The sequence below is a fragment of the Hippoglossus hippoglossus genome, chromosome 23 (genome assembly GCF_009819705.1).
Source record: "Hippoglossus hippoglossus isolate fHipHip1 chromosome 23, fHipHip1.pri, whole genome shotgun sequence".
NCBI classification, from domain to species: domain Eukaryota; kingdom Metazoa; phylum Chordata; class Actinopteri; order Pleuronectiformes; family Pleuronectidae; genus Hippoglossus; species Hippoglossus hippoglossus.
In genome coordinates this window covers 1,975,307-1,988,609 of record NC_047173.1, presented here as the reverse complement: position 1 = coordinate 1,988,609, position 13,303 = coordinate 1,975,307, and the positions used below count along the sequence as shown (strand labels likewise).

Sequence of the window (13,303 nt, the reverse complement as noted above, 5' to 3'; positions counted from 1 at the left end):
CTTAATTTAGCTTTCACCCTGAAAAAACTAATTTAGAATTCTGTGTAGACAGTAGACTGTGTGACTGAATTATGGAGTACGGAGGTCACGGAGAGGGCTAAGTTCAGTTTTGACTTGACACATCACTTACAGTAACTGTGCAATGTGTTCTCCATCGCACTCAGGGATGTGTAACATATTTAGTGTGCTCACTTCTTTTTACCCTCGATATATAAAGTGGTCCCCCTAATCTGTGTGAACGTATTCTTGCCCAGACTTTGTCACGTAGTAGTAGTAGTAGTAGAACTGGACTTGCATTAAAACAATTTACTGTTTGCCATTTTAAGTTTTTCAGTTAAACTAGGCAGGTTTGGATTCCTCCAGCTTAGTTTATTTTCACTCCACAAGAGTCCTTTCCTCTCTGGTCAAGACAATGAAACTAACTTTGAATTCCACAAACGTCTGTCTGTCCGTCTGTGGAGAACATATCTCTTATCGATTTCACACACAACCTGATTCATGTGTTTTGTAAATTGCCCAAGGAAGTGCCGTGCTGTGTACTATAAGAGCCACACACATGGAGGGCAATGAAGCAAATTCAGTTTCTTTTTAGGAAAAACATTGACTATAAAATCTTCTCTGCAGATAAACCAGGTAGGATTAACACAAAGTTTTTCTAACTTCACTCCTCACCATAGACTGTTTATAAAAAGCTCTGCACACAATGTCCAGCACACAAACAACCATTGAAGATACATACAAATGATTATAACTACCTAAAATGACAGATCATCATTAGAAAATATTTATTTGACATGTACTTTGATTTTAGCTTTATTTTTTTTTAACTTGGTCCATGCGTCTCTGCCAACATGAGGGGGGGGGGGGGGGGGGGGGGGGGGGGGGGGGGGGGGGGGGGGTTTATAAGCTATACCGCAGCCATCATACCAGGGGGGCGATCCAGATAATGTGGCTTCACTTTTGGCAGGGTTCATGTCATTCATCTTTTCATACAGTGCAAGTAAGTGTAACCCCATGGATGCCTTTGGAAGATAAACTGAAAGTTCGCTTCATCATCCTCACTTTATCATTTTGAGACTACAAAGACACAAGATACAGAATCCTCAAAGAAAAAGATCAGAGGCAGTGTGACGCAGCCAGGGGGAGGCTAGGAAGGTCACCACCAACCATTCCCCCCCCCCCCCCCCCCCCCCCCCCCACACCATGTAGCGTGGCCATGAAGCGAAGCACACTTTTGCTTTTAGAAGATGTCGAACATAATGCTGTCAGAACTTTTTGTATTGACTTTTTTTCCCTTTTCTTTTTTTTAGTATTTTCATTCTTCAGTCCAATTGGTAGATGATAATAGACATAGACATACAAATTCTATTCTCTTCAAATCCCTTTACCCGTCTACAATTTCATTGAAAATATTATTCACATTTGTCAAAATCACATTTATGTTAAAAATACTGAATCGATTCATTAATCTATTCTATTAATCCATTCTTTTTTTTCCAAATGATGTTTTACTCTTATCAGTGGCAGTGTTCGGTGAACAGTCCCCTTGTCCTAATGATAAGACAAAATAATGGCTGGCCGGTGAGTTTCAAGCCGTCTGCCAGGTCAACAGCTGCCATCACATGATGGATTTGTTGCCACTGGCCCGGAGGATATCTGCCCAAGAGCAGGAGGTAGAGGATAAGAAAAGAATCCGCAGCTTGAGAACAGCTGAGGAGAATTAAAGCTGACAAACGTGAACACACTGGGAGTGGGGCACCCAAACAGTCATGAATCATTCAGTGCCAACAGGTGTGTCTGGGTAAGAGGTCAGCTGATTAGCTTTAAGATCATTAGTTTCTGCACGCTCCAAATGGGCCTCTCTGTGATGCGCCGCTGTCATTGTTACGAGTGGGTTTTGTTTAGACAGAGATTTCTGAATTCATGAGTTGAAAAATGAATACAAATCTATAAATTGCATCTATGAACTCTGCACAGTGTTATTCTTTCTTTACAGAGTTCGAATTACACAGTGGCTTTCGGGGGAGCGCTATTTTGCGGTGGCACGACTAAATATGTCAGATACACACATAGATAGCACGGCAGCGTGGTCAATTGCAGGGTGTTGCGAATCTGGCTCCTTGGCTGTCCCATCACTTTCCCGTCTGTATGGCTGCGGGCGCAATACACAAACAAATACCGTCAACAAGTCAGTGACGAGAAGTTCAAGAGGGGACCTAATGTAAAAAATGTGATTTGAGGGCAGCCCTAATCCCAGCAGGGATTGACACAGCATTGTGTTAATTAGAGGAGACATGAAAATGCTATTTTAATGATCGAAAGTCACACATTTATTTTATTGTACCGTTTATTAAAGGAACCTTGCAGGAAATGAAAGTGTGCGACCTGTAACAAATATGCACAATGCTTCAGAGCTTCCCCGACATATCTCAAAGTAGGCTTTCAGAAGAACTCCACAATTTGAACCATGTGTATATAGGTTAAACATAAATAGAATGAAAACATGTAAAAGGCTGTGTAACAGTTGAAAAAGCCAGGGTTAAGTGCAGAATAATATTCCCCTACATGATTACTGTAATCCAGCTATGATTACTATGACTGCAATAAATATCAGGACTGCACAAACAAAATTAATGATGAAATCATGTCAGCAGCAACAACAGAGTCATGTCATACCAGCTATCTTGCAACTTTATTCAAAATGAGCCTAAACATGCTAGAAAAAAAAAAAGATTACTCTTTTACCTGAATGAGGTTGAAATGTGAAACGTCTGTGCTTGAAGTCGTGAGTTTGGTATCAGTAGCTTAACCACAGGTTGGAGGCGGCTGTGGCTGAGGGGGTAGAGCGGTCGTCCTCTAACCAGAGTCTTCCCCATCTGCATGCCGAAGTGTCCTTGTACAAGATACTGAACCCCAAATGGCCTCTCATAGTAAAAAAAGTGCAAAAAAAAACTATACTGTGAAGTGCTTTGAGTGGCCATCAAGAAAGGAAAAGCGTTATATAAATACAGACCATTTAGACTATTTGCTCACAGAGTAGAAGCAATTGCAATCGAGTGTCGGGATGGAATTAGTGCTACAAATTCACATGCAGGAAGTGATGCATTGTATCTGATACATCCCACTTGGCCCTCTCGTCCCAAACTTCGAACATGCACTGCCTGACAACTGCGAGAAGTGTTCTTTGCAGTGACTCACTCGCTGACCTCTTGCTACTGTTTCTGCCTCAGAGCTGGATGTGTCCCCAGCTGAGGTCTCATGAGGTCATGTGCAGTGAGAGTAGTCAGGGTGCGCGCGGGCTGGCAGGTCAGGTATATAGTGACAGACACCACCTCACGGATGAAATGATTGGTTGTGTTTATTGCAGTCCTGCGAGGGGCCACAGACGCCAACTTTTTTCTTTTAATAAATATTTCCATTATGTATCGATGGCTATTGGGACGTAAAGAGCATTTCAACAAATTAGATAAAAAGTGTTTCAGAAACAACTCTACCCCAACCCACCTGTAATTAAAGGGATAGTTCACAGAAAAAATGAAAATTCACTCATTATCTACTCACCACTATGATTGGGGGGGGGGGGTCTCTGGAGTCTCAGGGGTAAACAGCGCTGCAGCCAAATCCAATACAGTCAAAGTCAATGGAACCCCTTCTTCAGACGTAATAAAACAACAGAAAAAACACACAACATGCCTCCATTCTGCTCGTGTGGTGTCATCCAAGTGTCCGCAAGCCCCCACATTCATATTCGAAGTAGTATGAAGGCATGTTGTGTTTTTTTCTGTTGTTTTATTACGCCTGAAGAAGAGGTCGCCTTGGTTGAAACGCTGTTTACCCCTGAGACTCCTAAAGTGTTTTGTGGACTCAAACACTTCACCCACCCCTCCATCTGCAAAGTGGGGAGTAGATAATGAGTGCATTTTAATTTTTCTGTGCACTATCCCTTTAAACTTCTGACTCCAGTGTCATAAAATTTTAGTATATATAATAAAACCCAGTTTTATATTAAAGTCACATTCCTCTGAGGTAAATGTACTCCTCCTGTTTGAGAGTAATTTTAAATTTAGATTCTTTACTTCAGACGAGCTGTCCAATATTCAGAAATTATATTATTATACAAGTCCTGACCATAAAACTGTGGGAGCGAACTGCAATTCAGGACAGAGAGCAAGTGATAAAATCGAAAGGGTTTTTACTTTGCTGACACATCTACAGTAGATGCAGCTCAGCAAACTATAACAAATTTGATAGTTTGTGGAATTTAAATTTTACCACACATCCAAGCCAAACATTTACTCTAAACCTGATCAGTGTTTACACAAATCATTTCCTGGTGGCTTCCTCTCAGAAGTGAATAACAGTGTGGTGTCGCCCGGCAGCTGACATACTCTTATTTTTTTTTTCGTCCTCGGCAGGGGAATGTTGATCCATGTACATTATTTTGTTTGAGGCTTTTGTTTGCACACGGACAATGAGCTTCATGACAATTACCTCGGAGCCAGATGAATTGGCTTGGCCGCACGAAAGACCAGGTGCATCTGAAAATGCCATATGCAATCTCTGAGCAGCACAATCAAATGGTCATTGAGTCCGTTTCAGTGGGATTAGGCCCAGCAAATCCACTCTGAAAATTAATTACGGCTTGGACAAAATTGAGTCCAGAAGGTGCTTTGGTTATCTGGGAGAAAGCCTATGTGTCCCTCCATAGTCAGTGCATCCTGGCTGTCTTTATGCATTATGACCTCAGGGGGGGACAATACATCTCGGAGGAAGAAAGAAAGAAAGAGAAAATATTCCACTTCATTAACACATTTGTTATGACAGAAAATAAAAGCCGTGGCCAATATGAAGTTTTCATGGGAATGACTTAGATGCCTTTACATATAAAACCATTTGAGGACATTGTAAAAGAAAAGCTTTTACATGTGCTGAGTTCTTACTGCCATTTTCTCTGTAGGAGTGCAGACATGTTTTTGAGTATCTCTGTCAAAATGGGGAATATGACTTTGGCTGGGAGCAACTGGTGGTTGTCAGATAACAGATGGTATCGTACTGGAAAGCTGCCTTTCCTCCCTAACACAGATCAATACATGTAAAATGAGCTAAAATGCCTCTGGTTCTCTGCCATACTGTGAAGATGTGGATCTCTCAATAAGGCCACATCTATACTACTACATTTTCTTTTACCAAAACAATCTGTTCACATAAGCGTTTTGGCCCTGTGTCAGTTTTAATCCCTGTGCATACTAACAGGCTTTAAACAACACATGTGACTTCTTATGGACCATGGGCACGTGCGTGTAATTGATTGACCATGCTGCGTTCTACTCTGGCAGCTGAGGCCAATGCCGGTGGTTTTCTTCTGGAAGGGCGTCATGTGATAGGCGCACGGAAAAATCTGCGAAGGCTACGTTGTGACCGCAAAGACCCAATGAGCAAGCAGTTGTCCATGTCCACATCATCTATTTCCAAACTTCTCTCTTTCGGCTTGTCTGGACTAAAATTCAGCCCAGGAGTTTTCCTACTAAAACCGGGCCAGCAGCATTTCCAAACTTTGGAATTTAAGCGGCTCTACAACTCTCTAGCTGCCAGGTGCATCCATAGCAGAGTTGATGCTTTTACAAACTAAAACATAGTGCTGTGGATGTAGCACAAGGCTGTCTGTTCTCCCCCCCCCCCATCTGAGTCTCAATGGAGAACCCACTCCGTTCTTTTAGTGATCTTCAACCGAGCCTTCCCCCACCCTCCCTCTCCTTCCACCTCCCCCTTTGGGAGCTGAGGCTACTAAGATGTAGTGGAGAGAGCGAGAGCTCCATATCCTCTCAGCAGATTTATCTCCCTTCCTCTCTGCAGGGTTCAGAGCTGCTGGTTCATATTTGAAACAGACAGAGGGGAGGAGAGGAAATTGCTGCTGACGTATATCCCGAGTGCAGGTCGGCCCAGCTGTTAGGGCTGGTAGTATTGATCAAAACAAATCTGTGTACTTCCCCATCTTGAGAGGCATCAACACTTTGGTGCAACTCCTAAATGTAAACCGCTACTGCCTCACGGGGTTCTTCATTGGATATTTCTGCTTAAGGGGATAGTACACTGAAAAATGAAAATTCACTCATCATCTACTCACCACTATGCCGATGGAGGGGGGGTGGGTGGAGTTTTTGAGTTCACAAAACACTTCTGGAGTCTCAGGGGGAAACAGCGTTGCAGCAGAATCCGATACAATTGAATTCAGTGGGGACCTACGCTTGCAGACACCACGCGAGCAGTATGGAGGCATGTTCTCTTTTTACTGTTGTTTTATTACGTCACCATTGACTTAAATTGTATTGGATTCCGCTGCTACACTGTTTTATCACTGAAACTCCAAAAGTGTTGTGTGGACTCAAACGCTTCACCCGCCCCTCCATCAGCATAGTGGTGAGTAGATGATGAGTGAATTTTCAATTTTCGGTGGACTATCCCTTTAAGGTATAATCTACCTTAAATCACTAACTTTGGAAACAGCTGTTAAAGCCTGTGCTTCCGTTTGTTTGTCTTTTTGAAAGATGCCACTGCACACAACAAACCTGAACACCCCAGATCAGTATCTCTAAAATGTTAAATCATTAGAAATATTGGCCATTTGATAGTTTTTAGCCAAAGCCCAAGAGGAATTATGTCAATTGAATTGAAAGAACATGAATGTTTTACTCATTCGGTTAAATCCTACATACAGTATCTGCTTTTTATTTTGAATGACGGATTCAATCCCCTCGGGCATGGATGATATCGATAAACACATCTGTGGAGAGACGTTCTCCGTTCTCCGTTCTCCGTTCTCCATTCTCTGCCATTTGAAAGAAACTCAATGACGTAAATAATGTATTAGGTGTTGTCCAGTTGCACAGAACTGCACTGACAGATAATCAACGAGATGGAGCAAAAGAACAGTGGTGATAGCTGAAATATTGGCGAAATATTTCCAACAGATCAGATGTGTGTGATTCAGATTTAAGGATTAACGCTGTTATCCCGACATCATCCCAGTCAGGAGGAAGACAGGAAGAAAACGAAGTGGCTCCGCTTAATGTGGCTGGTGGTCTGGATTAGACTCTCAGCCAGAACCCAATCTGTTAGTGTCGTGGTCACTAACCTTACAGCGGTCACAGTTTTTTTTGCCAATAATGTCTCTGTGTTGTTTCAGTTTTCTTTCAGTTCTCTCCTTGGATGTCTCAGTTGGCAGGCGTGTGTATCAGACGGGGTTGATGGTGAATCAAAGAAAAGAAAAAGCAAAGATTCTACTTGCTCAAGGACCTGCGGGTAAACTTCAGAGAGTTGGCTGCAGTGTTTACCCGCAGTTCGCCTTCCACACGTGCACAACACAGCGGGAGGTTTTCTGCTCCGACGCGTTCACAACAGCAACAAATCCTCCACATTATTCAGCCGGGTGCCGCGGACAGAGGCAGGAAGTGACGTGATTTAATTCTACTGCGGCGATCACGTGATTTCCTTTTCAACACACAGGCACCGGGCGTCAGCTCTCATCACCACAAACTCTCTCCACATCTTTGTTGGTGTCTTCTACGTGTATGGCTCCGCTTTTTCACAGGGAGATATTTGTTTTTTCGTTTTGTTTTGTATCCCTTAACAATATCTACTCTTCCTAGCCCATTATCATTTTTTTTGTATTTAAGCTTTTAGTTTTTTGCATTCTATTGGCCAGGTATTCAAGCATCTGAAGCATCCAAATTTACATTTAAAGGTAGAAAAACAATTACACAAATACAAAAACGAATGCATTCATTACAACAACTATTTAAATTATATGTATCCACCTTTTTTCACTTGAACCTATTATTTATTGGTTTAAATGAATATTGTATCATATCAATGTAGACTATACAATACAAATGAGAAAAAAATGAATTGTAGATCAACAATAAACAGAAATATACCATCGCATTTATAACACCGTGCTGGTTAGTTACTCAGGCTCCGTGTGTAACAGGAAATGAGAATACAATCATTTGATATGTGTTATTAAATTGATTACAGCACAATGAAACAACTAATTTACTTTTATTCCACCATGTGCTAACGGGGCGAAATACTATCCAAGTCACAGTTGGTCTGTCAAATGATTTATGGTCGGACCTGTTATCTGAGAGAGAGGAGGAAATGGGGGAAATGGAGTGTTTGTGTGTGGATCAGTGAGTCCATGGTGTGAGGAGGGGTTCACTCCTTCCTGTTAATTATAATCATATCATATCGTTACTTGCCTGGGTGGGAGTAAAAGTCAAATATTAATCAAAGATGAACCAAATTTTGTTACATCACTTTACATATTACATTACGTATCATTTATCCTAAGCGACATACAATAAGTGCATTCAACCATGAAGGTCCAAACCCAGATCAGGAAGAATCAAGGAAGTACATTAGCTTAAAAAAGGCCAAATTACAAAGTGCTACATGTTAGTGCCATATATATGTTTTTTTATTTTATTTTCTATTGCCAGAGTTGACGACGGTTACTAGACCCTCGTCTTCTTAACCAAGGTGTAGTCGGAAGAGATGTGTTTTTAGCCTGCGGTGGAAGATGTGTTGACTTTCTGCTGCCCTGATGTCAAGGGGGAGCTCGTTCCACCATTTGGGAGCCAGGACAGCAAACAGTCGTGATTTTGTTGAGTGGCTATAGGTGTCCCTCGCAGTGACGGAGCAGCATGACTGTCAAGTGTCCCACCCAGGTTCCTTGCGGCCTGGGTGGGGGCTACCACAGAGTTGTCGATGGTGATGTTAAGGGTCATGGGTGGGAGAGCCCTTCCCTGGAAGGAAAAGTAACTAGCTCGGTCTTGTCAGGATGATTTTCAGGAGATGTCAGTCAGACGAGCAGAGGTCCGTGCTGCTACCTGGGTTTCAGACGGGGGATGTGTGTTGGGATCAACTTAGCTTAACTCTTTGGAGGTATTGCTTGTTAATTTCAATTTCCTAATGCCTTTTTGTCCCCAGGGCTGGACATATATCATATCGCCTATCGTATATCTCTCTCTCTGATGTATTAATAGCTGATCTGCTCTCTCTAAAATAAAGACCCTTTGTCTCTGTTTCCTCTGCGCCAGATAAGCAGGGGGGGGCAGGTAGTTCAAGCCTTTTTGGTGTGCCGGCTGTGACTGTTCTTTCTGTGACCTCTTTAATATCTTGTCACCGAGGCCAGCGTGTCCACTACACAGTGTTGTGCAGCTGTGTGAGCAGTGGTCCGTAGAGGTTCATGTGATGTCCTTCACGCTGTCTGACCGGTCTCCGAAACACCAGTTACCTCAGATAATCCTCGTGCCGAGTCAGAAGCACTGAACTGTCGGGTTGTGTCTCTGGCAAATTGTTTTGTGAGGCGTCATTTTTCAAAGGCACTTTTTGTTGTAGGTGGCATGACTCTTCCTTTACCTGTTAACCGCTGCTGTAGCTGTTTTTTTCGGCTTCTCTTCATTGTACTTGTGATGCTCTAGTTTCGTCTTCGTCACACAGTCTAGGTTTCAGACTTGTGCAGGCAGCTCCTAACCATATGGAGCCTGTGTTTCATTTAACAAACCAGGTCAAGACTGAGGAAGCTGTGGCCTTAAGAGTCTTTTATAACCTTGTTCGTGCCACTCGCTTAAATCACAGTTTGCTGCAGTGATTGCAGGCCTGTGTTTGTAATGTATTTTCAAGTACTATAGTGCAGTGGCCATCCTAAACCTGCCTGTTTGGAATGGGCTGTTTGTTTGGCCTGTGGTAATACTAATGGAGCTTTCTTTCCGATACTGTCAAAGTGACCTGCAGCGTAATTGAGCCGTGGCAAGTAAAGACCGGCTGTTGGGGGGTCCATAGAACCCTGAGGCTGCACCACCACTGCTGCACAAAGATTTGCTCACCTGTTATTTCAGAAGTTCAGTGGCGCTCCACTCAGTTTACGCACAACCCCAAACTGGTGAATTCGGTTGTTTATGCTATTATCGTGATCGACTATGTCACTTCTGCTGATGAGCACTGGTCACCTACTCATTCAGAGTTTTAGTTTTAAAAATATCACATCAAATTCAACACTGCACTTCCTTGTACCCTTAAAGGAAAAGTTCACCCAGAAATGTGTTTGAGTCCACAAAACACTTTTGGAGTTTCAGGGCTAAACAGTGTAGCACATTAATGACCTACCCTCTTTTCATTTTTGGATGAACTATCCCTTTAACAATGCATATGTCAAGTTTGAAGGCGATAAACAAGCCACAGACAGAGATTTCTGGAATTGTTAAATATATAGTTCGAGTTAAGTTCGAGTTCTTCTAATATCGGGTATCGGCCAATTACATTGTCTCATACAAAACCTAAATTGACCTCAATTTAGTTTAAATATGTATCTAACACACTTAAATAGGAGCTGTAGCTTTCTAACCCTCTGATACGTCTTATTTTCCGAGGGCTTCTTAATCCAAATGCAGAGAGAGTTCCGGTTTCAAAACTATTAGACACGCAAACCAGACATCTGTGTTTGCTGCTGCTTTCAACTGATGGAAGGTTTGCATTAAGATGAGAAGCTGCCGCTGGAGCGTGTTGTGTGTGTTCATCCTTTGCTTATGAGAACGAGCCAGCAGAGAGGTTTTATGAGCGTCCGAGTTTTGTGAGTCTGTGCGTTTTTGCTCACCTCAACTGAATATGCAAAGAAACCCTGCATTGAAAACTGACAACACAGGAGAACTGTGCTGCAACAAGCTGAAGTGGTCAAAATGCAGTAGGTTACAGAAAATAAATAATCACCTTTTGAAATATGTCTGTGTCAGCCCCAGTATCTATCCTTAGAACTGAGTCCGTCCAGGATGAATAGAGGAATGCACCAGATCTGAGTCTAAAGTTGAACCTATTGGTTTTTACCCCCCCCCGTTTTGTTTAGGGAGTGATACAGCGCATGTCATTTTGCATTGCTTTGTTAACTCGGCTGGGAATGCAGCTTTTTCGTTTAAATAGCGAATGTACCAATCAGAGCATGTAAGTGTGGGTGTGTGGCCTGTTGGTCGCCAGCTGCACACCCCCACGGAAATAAACACAGCATCTAAGAATGCTTGGTCAAGTACAGTTAGACTTTTTATATGTAAATAATTTCGTATATAACGTGACTCTGCAACTTCTTCACTTATTCCTTTTGTAGAAATTCCTTGACCCCATAATCCCTTAACAGCGAGCAACTACTGGAGGCAACCGAGTTATTATATCCTTTGCCAGTTCGGTTTATGACCTATTTTCCTCTCTGCCTCACCATCCGCCGTCCTCTCACTTTGCCCTCTGTGCTGACTGACTGAAGTCTCTGATCTGACAGGTGGCTTATACCCCTGGACAGAACAAAGGTAAACCCTGTGAGATGTATCGAACCTTGAGCCTATGGAAAGGCCTCGGGCAAGGATTTTTGGTCCCCCCCTCCATAAATCTAAATGTGATAGAAAATGAGGCTAAGATTAGAATGAGAGGACAATAATGATTAAATCCAAGATATTAACATTTTAAAGGCTGATATGTTCTCTGAAGGTCTCGGAGAGCCTGAGGGTTCCCCACTGATTACCTTCTCCTTCCATGCAGCAGCATTGTGTCATTATATCAATTTCAGTGCAAAAATATTTTCATAATGTTATGCCTTAACGATTTGGTTTCAATCCTCATGCTTAATCAATTTCTCCCTGCCCTGTCCCACAGTGAAGCCCCTCCCTCTTTCCCCACTGGAACTCCAGTCATCGACGGCCGTGGGCGGAGCGGGCGAGCGGCAGGCCTTGGAGCTGCGGGTGCGGGCGGTGGAGGAGGAGAACCGGGCTCTGCGCCGGGAGCTCAGCCAGCCGCCGAGGAGCCCGCCAGCGCGCCTCCCAAACGGCAGTCACCGTGGCAACCAGAGCCGTGCCCACTCAGAGGAGGGCACCGGCGACAATGAGGGCCAGAAAGCGGCAGCGGTGGGGAACAGTTCCGACTGCGTGCAGCAGCCGGTTGTGGATAAATGTGAGGTGAGACAACAGTTTAAAAAACAACTGCTATAACTACAAGCTGTTCCATTGTCAGCAGACCACTCAAAGCTTTCTCGCGTGGGAATGCATTATGACCTCGGAGCTAGTTTCCAGGAACCAGAGTGCCATTAGCACATTGTGAGAACCTGTTAGAGGCTGGAATTGGCTTCGTATTAGCCTAATCCTCCAGCAGTGTTGGTTTGCTGTTGGGATATGGTTCTCCGGCAGTGGGCTGCATGATGTGAGAGCTTTATTACAGCCATGCACTGATAGCACCTCCCCGCATCACAGCACATCAGCTTTCAGCTCATTGGGAGATCGTCTAGATGAGTGCAACAGCCACACGTAGTCACAACTAAGGAGTCAGGATAGTGGTTCAGTGCTATGAAACAGGATCATGGTCTTTAAATACGAAAGGTATTTTATTAATTTTTTTTTAATATCCAGGCCTTTATTTTGAGACATGCAGCTTCGGTTCATTTGTGAATCTGTCCCGAGAGATTTGATCACATGTGGGCAGTGCAACGTCTTTCTGTTCACACCTGGCATAAAATGCATCCTGAACGTGTCTCCTGTGCCCACATGGGATCGGATCTCTCTTCCTGCTAATTACACAACCGTCTGTTTGTCTCTCTGTATGTGGAGGCATATGTTGCAAAGTGTTCCACTAATCGGCTTCACACTTGGCAAGTGTATTATTGTAATAATAATATAGTCTGGTGCTAGTTGGATATTTGATACATTCAATATTGATACAAAGGTAATAAACAGGCAACCAGCTCTCTGTAGCACTAAATGGGGGTGGGGCAGTGTGTTGACCCAGTTAAACATGTCTTCTTTGACCTCCTCAGTTAAACTATCAGTGGTCGGATACTGGATCAAATCGCTGCCAGGTCATTTTGATAATTACATTTTTTTATTTCACCATATCGGACATTACATTACATTACATTTCATTTAGCTGACGCTTTTATCCAAAGCGACTTACAATAAGTGCATTTAACCATGAGGGTACAAACCCAGAACAACAAGAAACACACACACACACACACACACACACACACACACACACACACACACACACACACACACACACACACACACTGACAGACTGACCCGCAACAGGTGTTGATCTCCGTCATGGCAATTGGCAACAACATTCACAGAAGCACTTCCAGTTTGGCAATATGTCTTCAAAGTAAAAGCACAACGATTATCTTGTTACTGCAATGCTTTATTCCAAGCTGAATTACAGAGCTTTTATTTAGAAAAATTGTGAGCTTGGGTCTGAAGATTGCTTAAGAGACCTC

The 13,303-nt window shown here is 43.1% G+C and overlaps 1 protein-coding gene across 1 annotated transcript in view; it reads left to right on the top strand.

The window, feature by feature from the left end:
• The window catches only part of large1 (LARGE xylosyl- and glucuronyltransferase 1), a 115,867-nt gene that overhangs the window by 33,836 nt on the left and 68,728 nt on the right, over positions 1-13,303 (top strand). The window contains exon 3 of the mRNA XM_034578588.1: positions 11,695-11,993. Coding sequence (XP_034434479.1) covers positions 11,695-11,993 — 299 coding nt within the window. The remainder of the gene's footprint in view (positions 1-11,694; positions 11,994-13,303) is intronic.